We start from the raw sequence: 22,768 nt of genomic DNA, 5'->3' as shown, positions 1-22,768 counted from the left end.
AACCCCTCTAGAGTAGGGCCCTATGAGTTAAGTTAAGTTCATATACCTGCAATCGCCCACAAACTACATGCATAGGTTAAGTTCGGCTTCGAACGCAAGACCTCGAGGTATAATACCACTACAGCTTCCATTCGAGCTGCTTGCGCATGGCCATTTATTTAAATGAATGGTCCAGATCGTGGCAAAAAAAAAAAAAAAAAAACAGAGCAAATGTTAGGGTGGTATGAAGCTAGGTGGCTAAATAGCTCTTAAAAAAATAAAAAAATAAAAACCCAAACCTGGAAGTAACTGACTATTCTCTTTGGCAACGAGGTGTTTCGATTATTCTCAATAGCCAGCTGAGAATGATTGGTTTAAGAGTGGCCAAACCATTCAAAAAGGGCTCAAGGTAACATCACAAAGTAGTATTTGGATAGTGCTCTAACACCACTGAAGGTTCCATTCGAATTGCTTGTGTAGGAACATTTATTTTAAGTTAATAGTCCAAATCATGGCAAGAGAGAGAGAGAGAGAGAGCAGATGTTATGTTGGTATGAGAGTGGCCAGTTTGGAAGTGGCGTTCAAATGAACTGGGTAATAGAGAGGATCCTACTCCCTTGACCATGGGATGGTTCGGTGCCATGTTTTGCCATGTGATCGATCCATAAAGTTTGGAGAATTATTATTATTATTATTTTGAACGAAAGTTTGGAAAATTAAAATCTTCCAGAACGACCAAAAATCATAGCCATACATAGGAGTCGGTTACGTGAACTGGATAAACATTGGTGTTCAAACGAGAAGCCCAGTCATCACAGCCACACAATTGGGTCCTCCCCTTTGGCCGCCCAAACATTAAATTTGAACCAAAAAAATTCAAGTTGCATTCATTGTGGGGGAAAGGTACGTACGCAGTAGAATTAATAGTTAATTATTTTTTTTTTCATTTTGATTGATGACTTTTTCAATATATTCTGCGCCTGATTATTTATTATTTAATATTTTATTTTATTTATTTATGTTTTATATATATTTGCTCTTTGATAAAAGAGAGCGAAAAACGAGAAAATGTGAGAGAAATGAATAAAGAAAGAGGAAGAAATAGAATGACACAAAGATTAAAATGAAAATAAAAATTATGCATTTATTTACAGTACTTTCCTACATTGAAGTAAACATTGCCATGAATCAAGTTTTAAATTATATTAACAAAAAAAAAAACATTGCGGATAAAATGAAAAATGTATTTAATTGATTTGACAAATAATTTTTTTTATCTGGTGTACATCTCCGTATAACTTTTTTATTGTTGAAATTTAAAATAAAATAATAAAGGTGGAAGCAAGAGAAATAAGATAATACAAGGAATTACGAATGGTTTGGTGTTAGATGTACACCTACATCAACTACTACGAATTAGCTTTAAAAGTTACATTTTACTCATTGACTCGTTTGCCTATAATACAAAGGTTGTTATTTATATGATTTGATTTGATTACTATCTCAATATTTAATTATAATTAATCTGTAAATAAAGAATATGTTAACATTAACCAAATATAGAATATACAAAAAATGTAATATATTTTTCATATATTCTAACATGATACCGTGTTGATATCTAAAATCTAAAATATAATATATCTTTGGTATATTCTAACAAAATCAATAATTTGTGATACACGTACGTAATGTTGCAAAAGAGATTGGACAATAAATCTATAAAGAATGGATGGACGTAATGTTGCAAAAGAGAATATTGGACAATAAATGTATAGAGATTGGATGGACGTAATTAATGTTGCAAAAGAGAATATTGGACAATAAATGTATAGAGATTGGATGGACGTAATGTTGCAAAAGAGATTGGACAATAAATGTATAAAGAATGGACGTAAATATTAGCTTTTGATTTCTTTTATAAGTGTTGATCTAATGATCAATTTTTACTGTCACATCATCAAATTATATGATAGTCGTATAACTTGCTAAATAAGAATATTCGAACACAAAACACAATTATTCGATTTTTTTTTTTTTAATGTCACAAAAATTTGATTAGTAGGCAGACTGTTTGAGTCTTGTTCGGACAACTGGCCGAGCTCATAAAAACTCTTTTATATTTACTGTCTGAATCACTAACTATCCGCAAAATTTTAGTCTTAAATAATAGTTTAAGTAAAATGAATAGTAGAGAAGGTTCTTTTCCTTACTATTAAGTAACCTCCAAATTAGCACTCGTTTCCAGGAAGATGAAGATGATCATCAAGCAGAAATTGTCCATGCGAGGACCACCCCCGAAGGTTCTGAGAGAGACTGGGAACTTCCCAAATCCACGATTTACGGCATCTGTTTAGCGTAATTGCAGTCAAATTGAAATGTCCTTTTGCCGCCCGCGGACGCTCTTTTTCTCTTGCACGTACCGGCCACTGCGACTCTGCGAGCATGGAAGTGGCCACCTATTTCAATTGACCAATATTTATTATATTAACAATCAAGACTTTGAAATTTGAATGGTCCTAATTTTTTATTTGCCACCCCAGACGGGAAACTTTTATATTACTTGAATAATGAGCGATCGATTGGCATTTAACGGTTTGGAATACTCACAGAGAATCTCTTATTGACTTGTCTGCCAATTGATTGGTTCTCGGCTCTCGAAGACTTTTTCAACGGGATGGGATTTATGATGATGATGATGATGATATCCATTAATCCATGTCATTTTCAGAAAGTTAAACATTTTAAAGACCCCAAAACACTTTTGTGATAGTCAATGCAAGAATGCAAGTGGAGCGCGTGGATTGACGATTTCCCTGTGGATATGGAGTATCTTTTGGGATGCCATGCAAACTTTTATTCAACCCTAATTGAAAACGATTTGATTTTGATTCCGAGGAGCCCATAGGGTTGTTCTAATGTTGCATTCTAATCAGATAATTCATGTCAGAGTCTGTCCAAATCTTACCTGTTTGATGAACAGATGTTTAGACAACTTACCTAGACTCCGCATCTTCGAGCCGGTGACCGAGCAAGCTCTCACATCGATCTGCACTATTACAGTGTATTAAATCGAGCAGTACTGCAATAGGAAGTAAATAAATTTCTAGATAAATTAAATAAATTTCTAGATTCCTGCATATGAGTAGATACGGATTGAATAGTTTTAAATGCTGTATTTTTATCTTATAATTATTTAATAATATTGACCTGATACTCAAAACTAATTATATATATTATTTAACAATGATTAATTTAAAAATTCGTTGAGAATGTTACGTGGGCCTTATTAGATGAATGATACATAATAATTATAATATCTAATATTTCTAATGTACATTTCACTAAGAATTTTAGACAAGAAGATTTTCTTTTATTATTTTTTTATATGACCGAAGAACAAGATAATATAATCATAAGCTTCTATGTTTATTTTATATTTTTTCAAGAAATACTAAAATTTATGTTTCTCTACTATCTAATAATTAATTTACAACGTTTGCGTGGCAATCCAACCAACCAAAATCATTTGGATTACGCATGGTAATCAAAGTTAAGTATATACTACTCATCGATCTGTTGAATTTGGAAGAGTTTGATCTTATTCGATAACATCTAGCTTCGTCGTACGGTCTACCTCACCCAAAAAAGACAAAAAATAAATACTATTCTCTTGTTGTAAGTTTTAAAAATCTGCCACATGTTGCTTGTTGCTAGCTAGCCGACCTAGAAATTATTGATAAGGCCGAAGTCGCTGTTCTCATCAATGAGTGTGATTAATTGCGATCCAGCTTTTCAACCCCACGAGAACTGAGAAGAAGAAGATTATACACAACGAAAACTAGTTGCTGTTTAACGGAAAAATATCAAACGACGTTTTGTGATCTTATCTCCCTCCAACTCCAAGGCCGGCAGGCCAAATTATTAAGAGAAATTAAACTCGATCTGGTCTCATTTCAAATTATTGACCGCATATTATTAAGGAAATTACTGTTATTGTTATACAAATGATATGAAGTGATTATATATATATATATAAAAAAAAATGATATGAAGTGATTGTGGAAATTAATTTTTAATTTTTTAATTTTTTGTTAGGAAATAATATATTTTATCTTTTAAAGTTGACCATTTTTAATTTATCTTTCATGTTTAGTTTTCAAAATTTTTAATATAAGCACTCTGTTAATTATTACGGTCTTCTTAAATGAAAATTATTAAAAAATTTAAATGTCCCTAGTTTCTTTAAAATAAAAATTAAATAAAAAAAAGGGAAAAAAAAAAAAAAAAAAGGTTGACCGTAGCCAAACCCATGTGACTAGAATGGAAGTGGTGAGCCACCTCATGGCTCATGGGGTGGCTAGCCACCCCTATTATTTTTTTGTTTTTTGTTAGAAAAAATTGAGGCCACTTCACGGCCCATGGGGTTCTCTCTCTCTCTCTGTCTCTCTCCGACCGCACTCTTTGAAAATGTCAAAGTCTTGTATTCCTTGACTGACCATCTCGGTTCGGTCTCATGTTTACTCTCCGACTTTTCCTTAAAAATATATATATATATATACTCTCCGACTTTATATATGTATATGTATATTTACTCTCCGACAGAGAGTAAATTTACTCTCCGACTTTAAGCCCCTGTATAAATAACAGACACGTACACGTATAATATATATCCGGAGACCTTCTTCCGGCCCGTTGAGTGGATTCGTAAAGCGTTGGCCGACTACATCAACGTTTCCTTAATCTCCTCCGGAGCTTCCTCAACATATATACACTCCGATCATGGCCGACGCCGAGAAGGAACGTACAATGGAGGAAACTTCAACGTGGGCAGTTGCGGCGGTGTGCTTCGTGTTGCTTGCCATTTCAATCTTCATTGAATATATCATTCATGCTATAGGAAAGGTAAGGTTGTATATAATATATATATATATATATATATTTCTTCCCTTTGTTTGTATTGTTTTCTCGACTACTGAAGTTAATTCTTGATTAATTCCTTTATAGTGGCTAAAACACAAACGCAAACGAGCTCTTTACGAAGCGCTTGAAAAGATCAAAGCAGGTATATATATAGCTCACACATGAAGATCATCTGTAGCTTATTTCAGAAAAAGGGTCAAGTCGATCTGTTCGTAGCCTAACTTTTTTTTTTTTTTTTTGTCAGAGCTTATGCTGTTGGGATTCATATCCTTGCTCCTAACAGTTCTACAAGATTACATTTCTGATATATGTATACCCAAGAATGTTGGAGCCACTTGGCATCCCTGTGAGAATGGGAAGAGTGGGACAACTAAGAAAAATTCCGAAGATTCTGAGGATAGTACTCTTGGTCGGAAACTGCTCCAATTTTTGGATTCTAACTTCAGTGCCCGTCGAAGACTGGCAACAAAAGGAGACGACTATTGCACAAAAAATGTAATTAAGCTCAATGATTTCTCTGTTTTTTTTTTTTTTTTTTTGTGGATTTTGGATTTAGTGGGATGAGTTGTTTTGGGTTGCCTATATATTTTGCAGGGAAAAGTGGCGTTCATGTCTGCGTATGCGATTCACCAGCTCCATGTGTTCATCTTTGTGTTGGCCGTTTTTCATGTGGTGTTTTGCATACTCACCCTGGCTTTGGGCAGAACGAAGGTAGATTAATCTTTACCATTTCTCTCTTTCTCGATCTGGAGATCTAAATTCATCTTTGAATTGTAGATTCTAAATTCTTCTTTGAATTGCAGATGAGAAGATGGAAGGTTTGGGAGGATGAGACAAGAACACTTGAATATCAATACCATAATGGTAACTCTTTGACTTTCAAAGTTTTGTTTGAAATTAAAACTCCCACACCATATAGATCCACCAAACCAATTGGTTCTTTGCCACTTCATAAAAATTAAAATACTGATGATCTGTTTGTTGACGTCGAAGTCAAAATGCACATGGGCTAGCTCTTCAAAAATTTGCTTTAAAATAAAGTTTGATAAAATGATTAAGCAAAAAATTATATTTATCAATTTAAATAGTTAGTGACTAACTAAATATAAATGGTCTGATCAATTTGTAAAATAATTATAATGAAAATTGTAATAACTCAAATATTTTCCTTAAAAAAATTGTTAGTCATTTTATGAAATTAATATGTAAGTATGTAACCTGTATATGCAATAATGCATGGACAGCTTGGACATGTGCTCCACAGAGTAGTCACTCTCTTTCTTTGATTATGATAGCAGACACAAAACTAACCAAAATTGACTCATATTGTCAATAGTATAGATGACTTTGCATCCCATTATCTTATCTTTTTTTTTTTTTTTTTTTTTTTTTTTCCTCCTAATTCAAAGTCAACAGTATAGATGACTTTGTAAATTGCTTTTGTGACAATATGCTTGTGGAAAATGATTTATTTGATGCAGATCCAGAGAGGTTTAGGTTTGCAAGGGAAACATCATTTGGGCGAAGGCATTTGAGCTTCTGGAGCAAGTCAACGGTTTCTCTTTGGGTGGTCAGTATTGCCGTATTGGGATAATAAGTTTCAAATGAAATTTAATTTTTCATCACGATTATGTGAATTTACAATCATAATTAACAAAGACTAAGTAATTAAGTTGTATTTGAATCATTTGATACATAAACTTACTATATATGCGTATACATAATATTATGGAACTTGATGCTGTGTACGTTTGGTTTTAGCGGTTTCAAAATGTACGGTTTAGCCTGTGTTTTCAAAAGACAGAGATATTTTAAAGGGACACTTTTCAAGATTTTGTTTAGGGAAAAGTACACATAACCCCCTCAAACTACCACATCATTGTCAATGTACCCCACAAACTACCAATTGTGTCAATCTCCCCCATTAAACTACCAGAAAATGTCAATGTCCCTCTAATGACAAAAATGCCCTTCATAACATTATTAAAATAAAATAAAAACTAAAAAAAAAAATTATTAAAAAAAATAAAATAACAAAAAATTATTCAAAAAAAAAATTAAAATTTAAAACTGTTTTTTATTATTTTTTTAAATAATAATTTTCAGTTTTTTTTCCCTTTTTTTTAAAAAAAAAATTGTTCTTTTTCGTTTTTTTAATTAAATAAAAACTGGTTTTCTTTTCATTTGTTTTATTTTTTAAAAAATAAATAAATAAATTTCAGTTATTTTTTGTTTTTTTGTTTTTTTTTTCTTTAAAAAAATGTTCTTTTTCGTTTTTTAATTTAATAAAAACTGGTTTTTTTTCATTTTTTTTTTATAAAAAAAATAAATAAATTTAAGTTATTTTTTGTTTCTTCGTTTTTTTTCTTTAAAAAAATTTGTTATTTTTCGTTTTTAATTTAATAAAAACTGGTTTTTCTTTTTTATTTTTTTCATTTGATTTTTTTTTAAAAAAAAATTCATTTATTTTTTGTTTACTTTTTTTAAAAAATAAAAAATAAAAAATTTGTTCTTTTTTTAAATTTTTTTTTTTCGTTTTTTATTTATTTTTATTTATTTTTTTTGAATTTATGAGGACATTTTTGCCTTATTCAAAAAAAATTAGGGTCATTTTTGTCTTTTTGTTGGTCTTAGGAGGGACATTGACATTTTCTGGTAGTTTAAGGGGGGAGATCGAGACAATTGGTAGTTTAGGGGGTACATTGACAATTGAATGGTAGTTTGAGGGAGTTATGTGTACTTTTCCCTTTTGTTTAATAATACGTTTTTATCTTGCCAAATTGGGGAACCAAATGCTTTTGGGTAGGCCCATAACAAAATTAAGAGAAGTATAAATCACTTTTCTGGTTGCCTAATCAAAAGTTTCTGAAAGTGACTGGTCTGAAGTACAAATTGGGACTTCCAACTACTTTTAATTTTATTAGTAATGAAACTTGTGTTTATTTTTCAATTTTGAAATTAAAGGGCATAAAGGGTTAGTTGTGGTACAGTTGTTTGAAAACCCTTTTTCCCTCCTTTTATCAGGTGTGTTTCTTCAGACAATTCTTCAAGACAGTTACCAAGGTTGATTACATTACACTGAGACATGGATTTATCATGGTACGTTTAATCCAGTTACACTAAGGTTATGTTTGGTTATTTCAAAACTATTTCATTCTACTTTCTTCAATTTTCAATAAAAACTATTCATTTTTCTAATGAAATAGTCATTTTTAAATGACAGCTTTTTCATACAGTTAATTAAGAAAGAGATTCTAAATTCACATTGATAATTGTTACATTATGTGACTTCAGGCACATTTGGCACCCGAAAGTGAAACAAAGTTTAATTTTCAAAAATACATCAAGAGATCACTTGAAGAGGATTTTAAAGTCGTGGTGGAGATCAGGTTGGTGCTCGAGCACTTCAAGGCGTTTAATTTGCTTCTTTGATTGACTTTCAATCATCTTAAAACCCTAACCTTACCTCTCATGTGCAGTCCAATCATATGGGGCTTTGCAGTGCTTTCCCTACTGTCCAATGCATATGGTAAGCTAAATGTTACCTTTTGGTACACAACTCCACACGCAATAACCGTGTATCGGTTGAGTGAGGACTCGAACAACCGATTTTGTGGCATTAACCAAATGAGTCAACCGTTCGAGCTAACTCTCGCGGCCGAGCAGCGTTTATTCTTCGTGTACCATTCTTTCATGTTTTAGTCCAAATTTATAGTGGACTGCCTTAGTGACTAAGAAATGTTTAATTTCTTCTATGTGTGGACAGGATGGCAATCTTATCTATGGCTACCATTTCTCCCATTGATTGTGAGCTCGATAACCCATATATAGGAAAACTTTGTTCTTTTATCTGCTCTTTTTACTATATATCTAAGCTTTTGGGTTGTTGGTTTAATGGAAGATCATGTGGTTTGTTGTGAATTTTACAGGTAATCCTCTTGGTGGGGACAAAGCTACAAGTGATCATTACGAAAATGGGGCTAAGAATTCAAGAGGGAGGAGATGTGATTAAGGGTACACCTGTGGTAAAGCCAGGTGATGACCTCTTCTGGTTTGGACGCCCTCGATTCCTTCTCTTTCTCATTCACTTTGTTCTCTTTCAGGTATTTCTCACATATATACATCAACAAATTACGTATTAGTTTAATTATCTGGATTAATTCTAATATCAGCATTTTGCTGAATTTTGTCATGACTTTAATTGCAGAATGCATTTCAACTGGCCTTCTTTGCGTGGAGTGTGGTAAGCCTTTTACTTCTACTTGATTATTCCATTAATTCACAATTAAAGTACTTAATCATGTCTGTACTACTATATAAAATTCAAGAGTGACAATTTTAAAACGTAGGGGTGCGTATTTAAAAATTCACGATTCTAAAAGCCGTGCCGAACTGCAATTTTAACTACGTTTTTAAAGATCGCATGCCTTTTGAAATTCCGACTACACGTTTTGCTATCGAGGCGTTTGGTCATGTTGATACTTTGTTTAATGTGGAGGATGAATATGATTGGATTTGTTTGAACCATTTTAGAATTTAGAATTGAGCCACAAGGGAACCTAATGCTGAGAGCTAATTCCCTAACTTTCCTGTCGTATTTTTTTCTTCTCTTTCAGTATGCATTTACCATAGATTCTTGCTTCCATAAGCGCACTGCGGATAAGGTCATCAGACTCACAACGGGGTGAGTTTTATCACAAATATTTGCACATGCATGGAATTCCATGTACTGCTGCCACTGTTAAGAAGTTATCTGGATGATTAAGATTAGGTGACATGTGATTATAAATTTTCTTGAGTGGTTTAAGAATTGCTAATTAATGCTAAACGACGTTGCCGCTTTCTTCAGGGTCGTCGTAGAAGTTCTATGCAGTTATGTGACTTTGCCACTCTATGCTCTAGTGACTCAGGTGAGAAATGATAATACACGTCTTTTCTTTTGTTGGGAAAATTTTCCAATCCATTTATGATCTTTTATCACTTTTACAATCATATCTTTAAATTTTAAAAAGTTTTAATATTTAATGTATCCATCTTTCATTTTTTATTTTTTTTTTTAAATTTCACTACTCCGTTAAAATTTTCCGTTAGATCCGTAAGGATATGTGTCAAAATTTCTAAAATACCTATATTTTTATAGGAAAATAATTACAAAGATTTAGGCATTTGTAGGGATTTATTGGAATTTTCAAAAGTACCCATACCTGAATATTTGAAAAATATATATATATATATTCTTAAAAAAAAAATAGTATTTTAAAATTTTTAACATGATTTAATAGAAAATACTAAAAAATAAGTGAAATTAAAAAAAAAAATTAAAGATGAATAACTAAATTGACATTTTTTTAAAGTTTAAAAGTATGATTAAAAAGTGAAAAAAAAATTAGAGGTGATAAGTAAAGTTTTTCCTTACTTTTTAGATATAACTGGTAACCTCCCTCCCTTCCCCTCACCTCCCCGTATGGGAGAAATTTTTTTGTTGAGTGAAAGTAAAAAGTGATTAATGTGATATAAAATAGAAATAATTTATATGAAAAAGTAAAAAAAATTCTGTATTGTAGTGAGTTTTTTTTATTTAAATAATAATAAAAAATTATTGATGTAATATAAAAAGTAAGAAAGATTAAAAATATTTTGAAGTTTATGTTTTTTTTTTTAAAGATGTGAAAATAAGGGACGGGGTTATTGAACAGGCCATAATATTAAATTTATAGGTAAATATAACTTGTTAAATAATACAGAATATCTTCATTGTTGTCACATCAGAACACAAAAGAAAAACATGCATTAACGATTAAGCATATATGGGTTTGAGATAATTAACATGAATTTATGAGTAATAATAGTTTGGGCTGCATGATTTGACAGATGGGGTCTTCCATGAAACCCACCATCTTCAATGATCGAGTGGCAGATGCATTGAGAAGCTGGCATCAGTCGGCGAGAAAGAACACAAGGCAAAGCCATCATCATTCAGAGACTAACTCACCATTTTCAAGCAGGCCAGCCACTCCCACACATGGACACGGCATGTCACCAGTTCACCTCTTGCATAGCTATCAGCATGGCAGCCTCGACAGCTTGCACACGTCCCCAAGAAAGTCCAACGTTGAGATTGATCGTTTGGACGTAGAAGACTCGGTGCATAATTCTGATCAGCAAGAGACGGAAATTCAAGAGCAGAGCTCATTCCAATTGCCGCAAGCACCGGCAGCCATTCGTACCCAACATGAAGTCAACATTAGTCTCTCGGATTTCACTTTTCGCAGATGAATATCAGAATACATATGAAGCCGACCAAATACCAATACAATTTGTTGCATACGAGAATGTCGCGCTAACTTATACCACGGTGTATATTTTTATTTATTATTATTATTATTATTATTATTTTTTTATTTTTTTTTTTGAGGTAGTAATCTTCTTTTGTTAATTAATGAAGCTTTGCATTGTTTTGTAAAAAATAAAAATAAAGAAGTTTGAGTGATGGCCGACATTTTGACCATATTTAGGGTATTGGACTGGATGCAATTTTTGTTTAGGCCATTTATTTTAGGGTTAAATCCTTTTGACTCTGTGTAATTTAAAGACTTTATTTTTTATTTTTTGTTTCAATTTGTTTCACAAATAATATTTCGTTTGTGGTTAAACTGTCCAATTTTCGTCTAAAAATTAACGAAAGTTTACGGTCTTAAAAAATTGACATGTGTTCCTATGTCTAATTAAAAATTAAAAACATTAAGCAAAAACTTTTTGAAAAAAAAAAAAAATTAGGGGTGGCTCGATCTAGGATGGTCAAACTACTCCCAAGACCCTTGGAAGTAGTTTGACCATCCTCAAAAAATAAAATAAATTGAACCACCTTCATTTATGGCTTATGAAGGCCAAAGAAGAAATCACTTAGGGTTTGGCCATCGAGGGTGGTTCGGCCACCCTTAGGCCAAACGGAGGTTGCTCAGCCCCCTCCAAGGCTCATGGGGGTGGTTTCAACCACTCCCATTTTGCTCTTCGGGGATGACCAAACCACCCACAAAGGCCATTCCCAAGTTTTTTTTTTTTTTTTTTTTTTGTTGTCATGATTGGACTCTTCATATGACCAACAGTTGTGCAAAGTTTTCATATTTTGCTTCTGAGTAATGCTTGAAATCTATCATGTGTCTTTTCAATAATGATGTGGCTTAATGTAACGACCTTAGCTTGAGGGGTCTGGTTTGTTAACTTCAAAGTCTCATAGGCGCAAAGGTCACCTATTTAGTTTAATTTCCTATGCACTTATTATACTAAGACCTTATGTTTTTTTTAAAAAAAAAAGAGGAAAAAAGAAAAGAATATATATATAATGTTTTCTTAGGGCATGCATTATAGTGGTTACAAGTGCTCTGGATCCTATAATAGGTAACATTTGCGCCTCTAAGGCTTTGAAGTTAACAAACTAGATCCCTCGGGCCTGAGTCGTTACATTTAATATCGCCATTGAACTTGTAATTCATCACTACTGAATTTTGATCAAATTATTATTTTAAAAGTTACTTCATTATTGAAAAGACACAAGAAAAATTTATAAAACTACTCTACCTCCCTGTCCATAAAGTTGGAGAGAATTTCATAAACCACATGCAATACCTTGTAACTCTGAAGGCCCAAAAATTGGCACAAAAAATTCACACGAAACGTCTTTACAAGTTCAGTACCAAGTTTCCCTTCAAAGAAAATAAAAGAAAATAACGGGTATTGTGTCTTCACTGTAGTGAAATTACTGTTGAACCTTTATTTATTTATTTTTTTTTTCACCCTAATCGAAAAGCCAGGCACGGGAGATCCATCAATTGTAGCTATTCTACTTGGGTGTGACTATAATAACATCTGCATGTTGCCATTGGGAGACACATATACATGGCATAAACATTAAAAATTGCAATTGTTCTCTCAAGTCCGACCGACCCATAAGTTAGTACATGATTAATATGTACATATATGTACAATCATGATTAATTTTTGTTATTCCATGGTTTTCTAAGTTTGACAGTCTATCTAAATATTACCAAAATTGTTATAATATTAATTTGAAATGATTAAGCACATAATTTTTTTATTAGTTTTAACTTTTAAGATAATTGGTAATTTAATATGATATCAAAGCATAAGTCATAAATTTGAATATTCATTTAAGTAAATTCAATTTTGTTTTTTGTTTTTTCTTTCCTATCAACTTTAAGTTTATGAAATAAATGATGATCTAATAATAAGAATATCTTGTCCCCCAGGACAGCCAATAAGAAGAGGCTACACCGAAAAAAAAAAAAAAAAAAAAAAAAAAAAAAAAGAAAAAAAGAAGAGGCTACACCGATTATCATTCATACGGGTAATATTGTACCTAAAATTTTTTTATAACTAACATGTGATTAAAATGACGTTAGTCATTAAAATAAATTAACACATTTCAATCGCATATTAACACAGGTGTCTACACGTGATTAAAGCCAGGTTAAATGATGATCTAATTATAATAAAATGACGGCCAATAAGAAGAGGCTACACCGATTATAATTCATACGGGTAATATTGTACCTACAATTTTTTTATAACTAACATGTGACTAAAATCATGTTAGTTATTAAAAAAAATTTAACACATTTCAATCGCATATTAACACAGGTGTCAACACGTGATTAAAGTCAGGTTAATCAATAATAATAATACAAATTAACACCATCCAACCACATATTTTCATTTAAATCCTTCCATTACCATAGGACTCATATGAGTTTCTTTTATTGTTATTGTCACTCAGAAATAAATAAATAAATAAATAATTGAGTGCCAATCAAAACACAATCACCACCGCCCTCACCAATATATCGCCAATTATATTTGCTTTCCAGTCGGCCTAAGATGGACCGTAGATTGTTTGATTGATTGAAGCAGGACCGTCCATCCTTGCCAATCTGATCGGGCTCTTGATCTTGATCGTACGCATGGAGGTCCGACCCAATTCGACGGCCGACAACTCGTCGATCCCGCAGCACCATCGCCAGCGTCATGCACCCGCAGCAGCTCCGCTGGAACAAGCCGCCACTTTGCCTGTACCCGTCGACACCACCTCCGTCTCTCAGAGGTCAATTCAATTCCCGTCACCGGTCACCGGTCACTGTTTTCCTGAATTTTCTGTTTGGTCTCGAGAAAAGGAAAACAAGAAAGAAAGAAGAAGCATATATTCCGTATTTGAATTTCTCGTATCCTAGCTTTCTCACGTTTTCTCGGCACCCAATCAAAGGATTACGCTTGCTTTGTTCCTTGTTTTTCTCGATTCTTTATCTTGAACTGTTGGGTTAGGTTGCCGAGAAAATTGGAGGGGAAAGAAAAGAAATTTCAAAATCTTGCAGTTTTCGGCTCTGTGTTGCTTGGTTGAGTTATATGCTGGTATTTGAAGCTTCGTCAATGCGGTTTTCATGGTTTAATTAAACGTTTATGTACTTCTTTCGCAGGCTTCAAAAGGAATTGATGTCTCTCATGGTACGTTTCCCTTCCATTATCAAGTCGTGTTGGATTCTTGAATTGCATCAATCTTTTAGGGAATTGTTTATCTTTTCTTGAATTTTTGGTCACTTTGTAGAGCCTATTAATTTGTATGTTGAAAAATATTTTGAGAAGTTGAGAGGAAATTGTACTCTCTATGTTACCTAGGATCAGAAGTGTTATTTTTTGGCACAAAAATTTTCTTGAACTCCTTGAAAACCAGTGTAACAAAATTTTGTGAATCATTTAGAGGTGTTAAAGGATTAATGCTAGAAGTCCCTCTTGTGTCTTTCTAATAATAATATGGCTTTTAAAATCACCATTAGGCTCGTTATAGATCATTATTGAATTTTGATCAAATGATAATTTTAAAAGCTACCTCATTATTGGAGGGACACCAGATGGACTTGTAGAATTACTCGTTTATGAGGGACTAAATGTTAAGCTTTTAAACTGTAAGAATAATTGCACCCTTTGTGGGTTTGAGAGTTTCTTTGTTCCTTGTTAGTTTTGGTCATTAGATAAGAACGTTGTCATCAATTCATCAAAAAAGCGAGTAATTCTGTCAGTCTTATGCCATGTTATGCTTCTTCTTCTTTTTTCCTCTCTTATCATTTTAAAATACCGTTTGTTTCTGCAGATGAGTGGAGGAGATCTTGGAGTATCAGCGTTTCCTGAGGGCGAGAGCATTTTTACATGGATTGGCACAATTGAGGGTGGAAAAGGGACTATGTACGAGGGTTTATCTTACAAGCTCTCCTTACGTTTTCCCCTCAACTACCCTTTCAAGCCACCCCAAGTCAAGTTTGAGACAATGTGCTTCCATCCAAACATTGATCAGTTTGGCAACATTTGTCTTGACATACTTCAGGTATCAATTAAGAGAGTAGTTTACTATGACCAAATTCTTGTGCGACTAAACTCAAAGATAATGAAAGTGAAGTAACAAACTTTTCACTCTTGGTCCCTTTTGTATATAATATAGGGGTTGGAAACTTTTGGATGGTTTAGTGGATAGTGATATCCTGAGCGAAATTTAGATAAGTTATATTTAGAAACTATCATATATGACTTCTTGTAGGTTAGGTGAACACTTGCGCATGGATCACTTGTACAAAAAAAACATCTAGACATAGATCTCTTGTATGGTATCACAGTGGGAGGGTTTCTTTTCTTTTCTTTTTTTTTAAAAAATAAAAAATAAAAAAATTGTCTCAGACACTTAAGGTAAACCCTTTGTGGTTTTAAAAAGTTACGAGTGTTATCAGGGGGCTCAAAACCGGGGCTTAAGAAAAAAGAGAAAACAGCGATAAGTCAAACTTTAAGTTCAAACCTTAAACACGACTCAGTTCAGCAGTGTAGTGCTGGCTTGGGTTATGCCTAGAAGGGTGATAGATCTATTTTCCTGTTGGAGAGCGCCAGGGGGTACGTTTCAGCTTGATGCAGTCTAAAAGATGATACCGCCCTGCCTTATGTGTTGTCACTAGAGGAGAAGAAACGATCAGAGCTTTGGGGATCATGAGAGGCTCAGTGGAATTAAAGGCTTTATTCTTTAAGATTCTTTTTCATTGGGTTTCTGCCTCAGATTTTAGTATTTCAAACTATCATGTTTTTCTAGATCTTTTTTTCTACTTTTAGCTAGGTGTCTCTCTTGTATACTCCTCCATGTATACATGGGTTGCGCATTTGCGTTTTTAATGAATTTGCGATTACTTATTAAAAAAATGAACAAACGAAAGTTCAAACCTTAACAAGATTTTATGATTATATTGATGACTACTGCCTCTGACATGACATTATTTCATTATGTATCCATATGGCAGAGGATTATCATAGCTCTTTATCTTTTTCTCTGTATGGGACTCTTTTTCTGTAGGGCCATTTATTTCATTCAGTTTCCGTACTTTCAATATTTATATTTTCATATAGAACTGATGTGAATGTGATTCTCTCCATGTGTTGCTTTAGGACAAATGGTCTTCAGCTTATGACTGCAGAACCATTCTTTTGTCCGTACAGAGTCTATTGGGAGGTCTGGTCGCCCTAACCTACATAGTGAAGCTTTCTCTATTTCTGCATTTCAGTGCCTAACTTTTAAATTCTCGCATTCAGAGCCTAACCCAGAGAGTCCTCTCAACAGCTTTGCTGCAGCATTGTGGAACAATAAGGAAGGTCAGATACATATATGTCATCTCCTTGCCATTTTATTTACTTTCTACAGTTGTGAGCTTAGATTTTAGATGTTCTTGCTGGTTATGAAAGCCCCAAATCCCCCGGCCTCCTGCGTAGAGTTATTTTGTACCAAATTAGTATTGAATACCATGAGATTGTTGTTACTGCACTCAAGCTACCAGATGTGGGCCATCTGGCTTTGATTTCTAAACATAGTATTTCCCATATGTTTTGTACAATGTCACTGATATTCTGTCGTTTATTGAATGCTTCCTCATTTCATTTGTGTAGACATCTAATTACCACTGCTTACTGTCTTAGTATTATAGGAATTTAAATTGACTGTCTACCTGGGGCAATTTTCAAACTCAGAAACTGTCGAATGTTCTTGGCAGATTACCAAAAAATGGTGCACAAACAATATTTTACTGGAGAAGCAGTTGAAAGCTGATCGGTAGAGTTGTCTCATCACAGATGAGAAATTTGGGTGTCGTTGCCATGCGTTATCTGTAAAGCTGAGGATAAGAACAGATTCAGGTTTCAGGTTAAAGTTCAAAGTACAGTTTTTTTTTTTGGTAGTTGCAACATAAGTCCACCTGTTGTACATTTGTTTAGATGAATTCTTGCTTTGGCCATTGAAAACGATATGTTGTATTTTGATTGATGCTCTTTGTTTCCTATATTGATCAGATATGGTTGATTCTCATAGGCCAGTGACTGGTATCTTGATCATTTCGTTTAGTGGGATTGCTTTTGTACCCCATACTCTACTCATTTGCTCTGAAAGAATTAACGAGAGAAAACGATAAAAAAAAAAAAAAAGTAGACCGAGATTATTAAAACAAGTTTTTCTACCCATGAGAAATGTCTCTCCAACTCCCCCTATCACTTTCTCTAGTTCCCTTTATATATATTTACAAGAATAAGATTAAAAAAAAAAAAAAGAAATCATGAGAAGTGCTAATATTTCTCCTCCAAACTATCTGAGAGAGGAGCTTTGCAGATGGGGCAGGTATTTTTCTTCAATAACCATTTCTTGATGCAGCCCACGTGGTAGTCATGGCCACAATTCTTCACTGTCCCAACTTCCTCCTCGTTTTTGTACTCTTCCTGTAAATTGCAAGTGCCAACAATGCGCAGAAAAAGAAAAAGAAATAGAGATCTCTCATAAGGAAGGGGACAACTGGAAATCATCCATGAGAGACAGAGATTAAACAAAGTTTAACTCCAAACCAGTCTAGTAAATTCATATATGTCCTTAGAACATTCACAATGGGGTGGTCAAAGGTTATTTTGACTAGAGCCTTAGCAGATTTGGGTGAAAAACCACACATATAGCTAGCTTTTTAAAAAATAAATAAAAGGGATAACTTCACAAAAGGGTACCCAACTATAGCGCTTTTTCACTTAAGGGTACCAATGTAGCAAAACGTTCAATCGAGTGTATGAATTTATCAAAACCGTTCAATGTAAGGTATTCCGTCACCCTCCGTTCTAAATCGATGACGGAGCCCAAAACACGTGCGTTTCACGTGATATTTTAACCTCAAACTACCACTTTTGCCCCTCATCTAAACGATCAAATGGGCATAAGCAAATATGGTACCAAATTTTGTAGCATCTTTGGCCACATTTTGAATATTATTTCCAAATCATTTTCAATTTTCAAATATCCAAGATAATTAAGCTGGAGCTCATGAAGCTTAATCTCTCGCCTGTAGAGATGAGAAGGTCAACGGTCTTGTCATCAGGATTTTCACCAGTGACTGTAAAGTACCTCCGTTGTACGGTTTCCTGGTACTGTGAGAAAATCTGCTGCCTCAGGCCATTGAAGCTGTCCATGGAGTCCTTGAGCTTCTTCCGGAGCTCGTTCACGACGGAGGTCAGAGTCCGGTCCGACGAAGAACCGGGTCCGCAGCCGGGGAGGCTCCAGTTGGCGGCGTTGGAGCGGTCGAAGGCCTCGAGCTTGACCCTGACGAGCTTGGCCTTCTTGAGGGCGAGGGCGACATCGGCGTCCATGCAGGAGCGGAGGTCCTTGACGGCCTTGGCGTTGTGTTGGCTGAGGCTCTGCCCGTGGGCGCTCTGGAGGGCCTCGTAGAGGCTGTCCATCTCCTTGAGCTTGTCCTTGACGGCCTCCACATCCTCGAAGAACTCGTTGAGGTAGACGCCGGTGGAGGACATCTCGATTACATGGTAGTCCCGGGAGGTTTGCTCGCCTCGGAAGCGAGAGAAGCCAGGGTAGGAGCCGGCAGAGAAGAGATCGTTCATCTTTCTTCTTCTTCTTCTTCTTCTTCTTCTTCTTCTTCGCTGGTACCTGGAAAAAGCGTTGGGAATGGAGGAGTACTGGAACACCTCTTATAATTGTGGAGTCGTCGTCTTCATTGATGGCCGGCCTTGCACTCAAGTCATCGCATTAATATTCTCTCTCTGACATTTCAAAGCTTAATCCACGTGGAGTCGTCGTCTTTTGATCGTTTAGATGAGGGGCTAAAGTGGTAGTTCGAGGCTAAAATATCACGTGAAACGCACGTGTTTTGGGCTCCGTCATCGATTTAGAACGGAGGGTGACGGAATACCCTACATTGAATGGTTTTGATAAATTCATACACTCGATTGAACGTTTTGCTACATTGGTACCCTTAAGTGAAAAAGCGCTATAGTTGGGTACCCTTTTGTGAAGTTATCCCTAAATAAAAATAAGATTGATGAGCTACTACCGTACTCACCAAATAGTTTTTATTTTTTATTTTTTATTTTATTTATATATATATATATATATATTCTGCTTGTCTTTGCTCTCTTTTCTCTCTCCTCTAAAGCATACTTTCCCTTTACATGGTTTTTTTTTTTTTTTTTTTTAAATTTTAAAAATGACCGTTAGAAAAAGATGAATTTTGAAAATATGACTGTTAAGAAAAGACAGACTTCAAAAATATGATTGTTGGAGAAAAAATAGAGAAATCTTTGAGAAATAATATTTAAATGGAATAGTAAAAGTAAATAGCTAAAAAAAAAAATGTATGTGTTTTCGAAAAGTGAATAGTTAAAATAGAAAAAATTTGATTTTTTAGCTAAAATGGACAAGAACTTTGTTGAGGCAGATGTAAATCTAAACATATAATTTTCACCTTTATTTTAAAAAATGCATGTGAAAATAATGTGCCCTATTAAAAATGCAAGCAAGAATCACATGCTTTAATAGTAAATGTCAGATTGGGTTAGAGAAAAACTGTGTCCTCTATATATATTTCAATGAAACACTTCATGTTTTAGGAAAATGGACTGCCCAAATGCAACATGACAACCCACGTGAGAATTCTCCTAGACCCTCTTAGGATAAGTGGCAAATCTAGATAATGCCAGTGAAGCATCAAATAATTTGCTAACAAATCTCCACACACTTAACACTGCTGGTTATTCGAAAGAATGAGACAAACTGCTTTCCTATTCAGTGATATATGAAAACTCAATAAGAGCCCCTGTATTAGCACTTCAATCATGGCAGAATGCTTACAGTGATTGAACTATGCAAGACCATGTATTCATGTAATTGCATATGCATTATCACTGGATGCATGTCTACATTAAATTATATCACATTCTGGACCACACAGAATTTAAATTGGAATCTTAAGAGCCTCAAACTTGAAGCAAAAAAACATATGCTTGAACTATATGAGAAATTTTTCATGGGTCAATCTAATTGTGAGAGATTCATCAATAAAGAAATTTGATGTTAAAATGAGCTGCCATACTCTTAGAGTCTACGTACATGTCAGATGCATGCTACTCCTAATCAAAGAGATAAGGTAGTAAAATGCTTACAAGGCAGATAGCACAGCGTTCCTCCTCCAGGATAAGTTTTGAAGAAGAATATGTTGTCTCCATTAAACACCTCGAAATCACATTCTCGGACAAGCCGGTGCTCACATTCCCCATCCTTTCTCCTAGAGCAAGTAGTTCCTGCCCAGAGCCAATTGTTTAAAGTCAATAGAAGCTGGGAAAACCCAAAAGACAGCAAGGGGATCGATGAAGTAGTAATAACCTCATAACTCATGTTGTCGATGTCAAGCCTCATGTCCCTATATTGATCAATCAAATTTCTGGAGCCATGAGACGAGCGATCCACCATCATTGTCGCCTGCATATATTTCAAACATATATCATCACCAGATATTTTCAGCATAAGGCCTACTGTATATCCAGTTTGCATGAAGACAGAAAATAAGCAGAACGAAATATATGGCTGGAACAGAGTCAGGTGCTTGGCGAAGACATGTTCAGAGGTGAAAGCCATTGAATGTGCGACTGGCTCAGTCTCAGAGCACCCTTCAAGAAGAACTTGGTTCCACCAACAAGAAGGGTCTAAAAACTCAAAAATAAAGCAATAAAATGGCTAACTTCTTACTTCACTGAATCATGATGACTTGCTTCGATGTTATGTGGTATATAACAAAAGGGTACTGACAATAACTCCAACTCACCATTCTAATTTTCTTCTTAGAAAAGAAATTACTTAAGTTTTTATGTTGAGATTTATCAATCCCCTTGCACTACAGAACCAGTAAAGCACATGCTTTATAAATGAAAAGAAAAGTTAAGTCCATGGAACTGTTAGACAGACCAAAAGGACAACCAAGATGTCTTCCAAAATACATGTCCCAACATAGATGCCATCAAGAGATTACAAATCTGAAAAAGCCTAAAAAATACTCCCCCACAATGCTTTCCCTCTGCATCATTCTCATCAAATTGAAAAAGACATCATTTTATCCCTTCTCCTGTCATATTTACAGGTATCAACACGCATAACTGTATAGAATTCTTATCACAGTCGTAATTACAGTACTATCTTGAAAACATGATGTCCTTGTTACATGGTTTTTAATCCGATCAGCATAGCTGTCTGATTAATTATGGATATGAAAAAAGACTTTGGCAACATATATGAAGATCCAAGATGATTTTATCACGTCAGTACCAGATCTTGCTCCCTCCATAGCAAAAGTTTTTTTTTTTTTAATAAATAATCGAGATACCATTAAAAACATAAAGTGTCCCAAGCATACAGAAAGTGTACAAAAGAAAACACATAGCTAGAAGGAGCAACTGTCCAAAGATGCAAAGTTTTGAAGAATAAAGACTTAAATCTCTTCCAATGTTTTTTAATGGTCTTCAAAACTTCTATCATTCATTTTTCTTCATATCACAAGTAAAATTTAAAAATGGCAATTACTCACCTTAGGTCCCATTCTATCATGTGCATCCCCAGCATTAGAAAGTGATTCAAATTTGTCAATTGTTATCCTCGACGTTCGATCCCAATGATTGTTACGCCAGCCTCTGACAAATGATGGTCTTAAATATCTTGAAGACAAGTTTTTGAGAGAAACTGAAGACCATTTTCTGAGCGAGTTGCTAATGGCCGAGTTTGGCAAACTATTTTTTCTCTCCCTCTCTTTCTTTTTTTTTTATTCACTTCTCCCAAAAAAGTCAAACTCTAAAACATTTTAATTTTCTTTTTTCACTTTTTATATCATATCAATTATTTTTTATTATTATTCAAATAAAAAAACCCACTACAAAATAAAATCAATCACTTCTTATTACTATTCAAACAAAAATTTCGTAAAACAACCATTTACCAAACAGTGCCTTTATGTCCCAATCAGGAGAAACTTAAACAAGGTGTGAAGATTTTGAGGGTGTTTGGCAAACCACCCTCTCTCCCTCTATTTTTTTTTTTTTACTTCTTTCAAAAACGTCAAATCAAAAATACTTTTTTTTCTTTCTTTTTTTTTTTTCCACTTTTTGTATCATATCAATAATTTTTTATTATTATTAAAATAAAAAAAATTCATTATAAAACAAAATTTTTTCACTTTTCTATAAAACAATTCTAAACTTTTTTATACTTTATATTACCTCAATAACTTTTTACTATTATTTAAACAAATATTCGAGTGTAATCGAGCTATGCCAAACTAAGTTTCTTTTATTTTTAATTTGGATTGTTTAATTTTATTTCAACACAAGTTAAGCTTCAGCTAGAGCATAGCTACTGAGTTTCTTTCTTTTCTCTCTCTTCTTCTCCCCTCTCCAGAAACTTCTACCCACCGTTTGGTCTTGCTGCTTGCCGGGGGAGGGAGACTCCAAGTCTCCCTCCTCTCGGTTT

At 34.1% G+C, this 22,768-nt stretch overlaps 4 protein-coding genes across 5 annotated transcripts; 2 read left to right on the top strand and 2 right to left on the bottom strand.

Moving 5' to 3' along the window:
- The first annotated feature begins 4,567 nt into the window (after window positions 1–4,567).
- On the top strand, window positions 4,568–11,520 carry LOC133863504 (MLO-like protein 6). Its single transcript, XM_062299466.1, has 15 exons — window positions 4,568–4,884; window positions 4,987–5,044; window positions 5,147–5,397; window positions 5,497–5,613; window positions 5,706–5,766; window positions 6,384–6,472; window positions 7,927–8,001; window positions 8,197–8,291; window positions 8,382–8,431; window positions 8,669–8,709; window positions 8,832–9,005; window positions 9,110–9,145; window positions 9,519–9,586; window positions 9,752–9,812; window positions 10,774–11,520. Exons 1-15 carry the CDS (start codon window positions 4,762–4,764, stop codon window positions 11,176–11,178), a joined length of 1,704 nt encoding a protein of 567 aa, XP_062155450.1. The 5' UTR covers window positions 4,568–4,761; the 3' UTR covers window positions 11,179–11,520.
- A 2,201-nt stretch (window positions 11,521–13,721) lies between these two features.
- On the top strand, window positions 13,722–17,299 carry LOC133865049 (uncharacterized). Of its 2 annotated transcripts, none has more exons than XM_062301519.1 (6): window positions 13,722–14,020; window positions 14,391–14,418; window positions 15,062–15,292; window positions 16,390–16,453; window positions 16,534–16,593; window positions 16,923–17,299. In XM_062301519.1, the coding sequence occupies exons 1-6, from the start codon at window positions 13,881–13,883 to the stop codon at window positions 16,928–16,930; spliced, it is 531 nt and encodes a 176-aa protein (XP_062157503.1). In that variant the 5' UTR covers window positions 13,722–13,880; the 3' UTR covers window positions 16,931–17,299. The 2 variants fall into 2 exon arrangements, with proteins under 2 accessions (XP_062157503.1, XP_062157502.1); XM_062301518.1 differs by having other exon boundaries at window positions 13,723–14,020; window positions 16,989–17,299.
- A 112-nt stretch (window positions 17,300–17,411) lies between these two features.
- On the bottom strand, window positions 17,412–20,991 carry LOC133865051 (probable E3 ubiquitin-protein ligase HIP1). The gene is made up of 3 exons (XM_062301520.1): window positions 20,639–20,991; window positions 20,419–20,556; window positions 17,412–17,703 (listed from the first exon to the last, which is right to left on the bottom strand). Exons 1-3 carry the CDS (start codon window positions 20,888–20,890, stop codon window positions 17,554–17,556), a joined length of 540 nt encoding a protein of 179 aa, XP_062157504.1. The 5' UTR covers window positions 20,891–20,991; the 3' UTR covers window positions 17,412–17,553.
- LOC133862495 (syntaxin-121-like) lies at window positions 18,259–18,884 on the bottom strand. The gene has a single exon (XM_062298335.1). The coding sequence runs from the start codon at window positions 18,859–18,861 to the stop codon at window positions 18,259–18,261; it is 603 nt and encodes a 200-aa protein (XP_062154319.1). The 5' UTR covers window positions 18,862–18,884.
- Window positions 20,992–22,768: the final 1,777 nt, after the last annotated feature.

Source organism: Alnus glutinosa, chromosome 3 (genome assembly GCF_958979055.1).
Source record: "Alnus glutinosa chromosome 3, dhAlnGlut1.1, whole genome shotgun sequence".
Taxonomy (NCBI): Eukaryota; Viridiplantae; Streptophyta; class Magnoliopsida; order Fagales; family Betulaceae; genus Alnus; species Alnus glutinosa.
The sequence above is the reverse complement of the archived record's forward strand: the minus strand, read 5'-3'. Positions and strand labels throughout refer to the sequence as shown.

Coding starts and splice junctions, on each gene's coding strand:
- LOC133865051 (XM_062301520.1), bottom strand. CDS start 20,890: ATGGCTTTCACCTCTGAACATGTCTTCGCCAAGCACCTGACTCTGTTC. Junction 20,557..20,638: donor TCGACAACATGAGTTATGAG/GTTATTACTACT, acceptor GGCTCTGGGCAG/GAACTACTTGCTCTAGGAGA. Junction 17,704..20,418: donor AACGCTGTGCTATCTGCCTT/GTAAGCATTTTA, acceptor TGCAATTTACAG/GAAGAGTACAAAAACGAGGA.
- LOC133862495 (XM_062298335.1), bottom strand. CDS start 18,861: ATGAACGATCTCTTCTCTGCCGGCTCCTACCCTGGCTTCTCTCGCTTC.
- LOC133865049 (XM_062301518.1), top strand. CDS start 13,881: ATGGAGGTCCGACCCAATTCGACGGCCGACAACTCGTCGATCCCGCAG. Junction 14,021..14,390: donor ACCACCTCCGTCTCTCAGAG/GTCAATTCAATT, acceptor CTTCTTTCGCAG/GCTTCAAAAGGAATTGATGT. Junction 14,419..15,061: donor AGGAATTGATGTCTCTCATG/GTACGTTTCCCT, acceptor TTGTTTCTGCAG/ATGAGTGGAGGAGATCTTGG.
- LOC133863504 (XM_062299466.1), top strand. CDS start 4,762: ATGGCCGACGCCGAGAAGGAACGTACAATGGAGGAAACTTCAACGTGG. Junction 5,767..6,383: donor TGAATATCAATACCATAATG/GTAACTCTTTGA, acceptor TATTTGATGCAG/ATCCAGAGAGGTTTAGGTTT. Junction 8,432..8,668: donor CCTACTGTCCAATGCATATG/GTAAGCTAAATG, acceptor ATGTGTGGACAG/GATGGCAATCTTATCTATGG.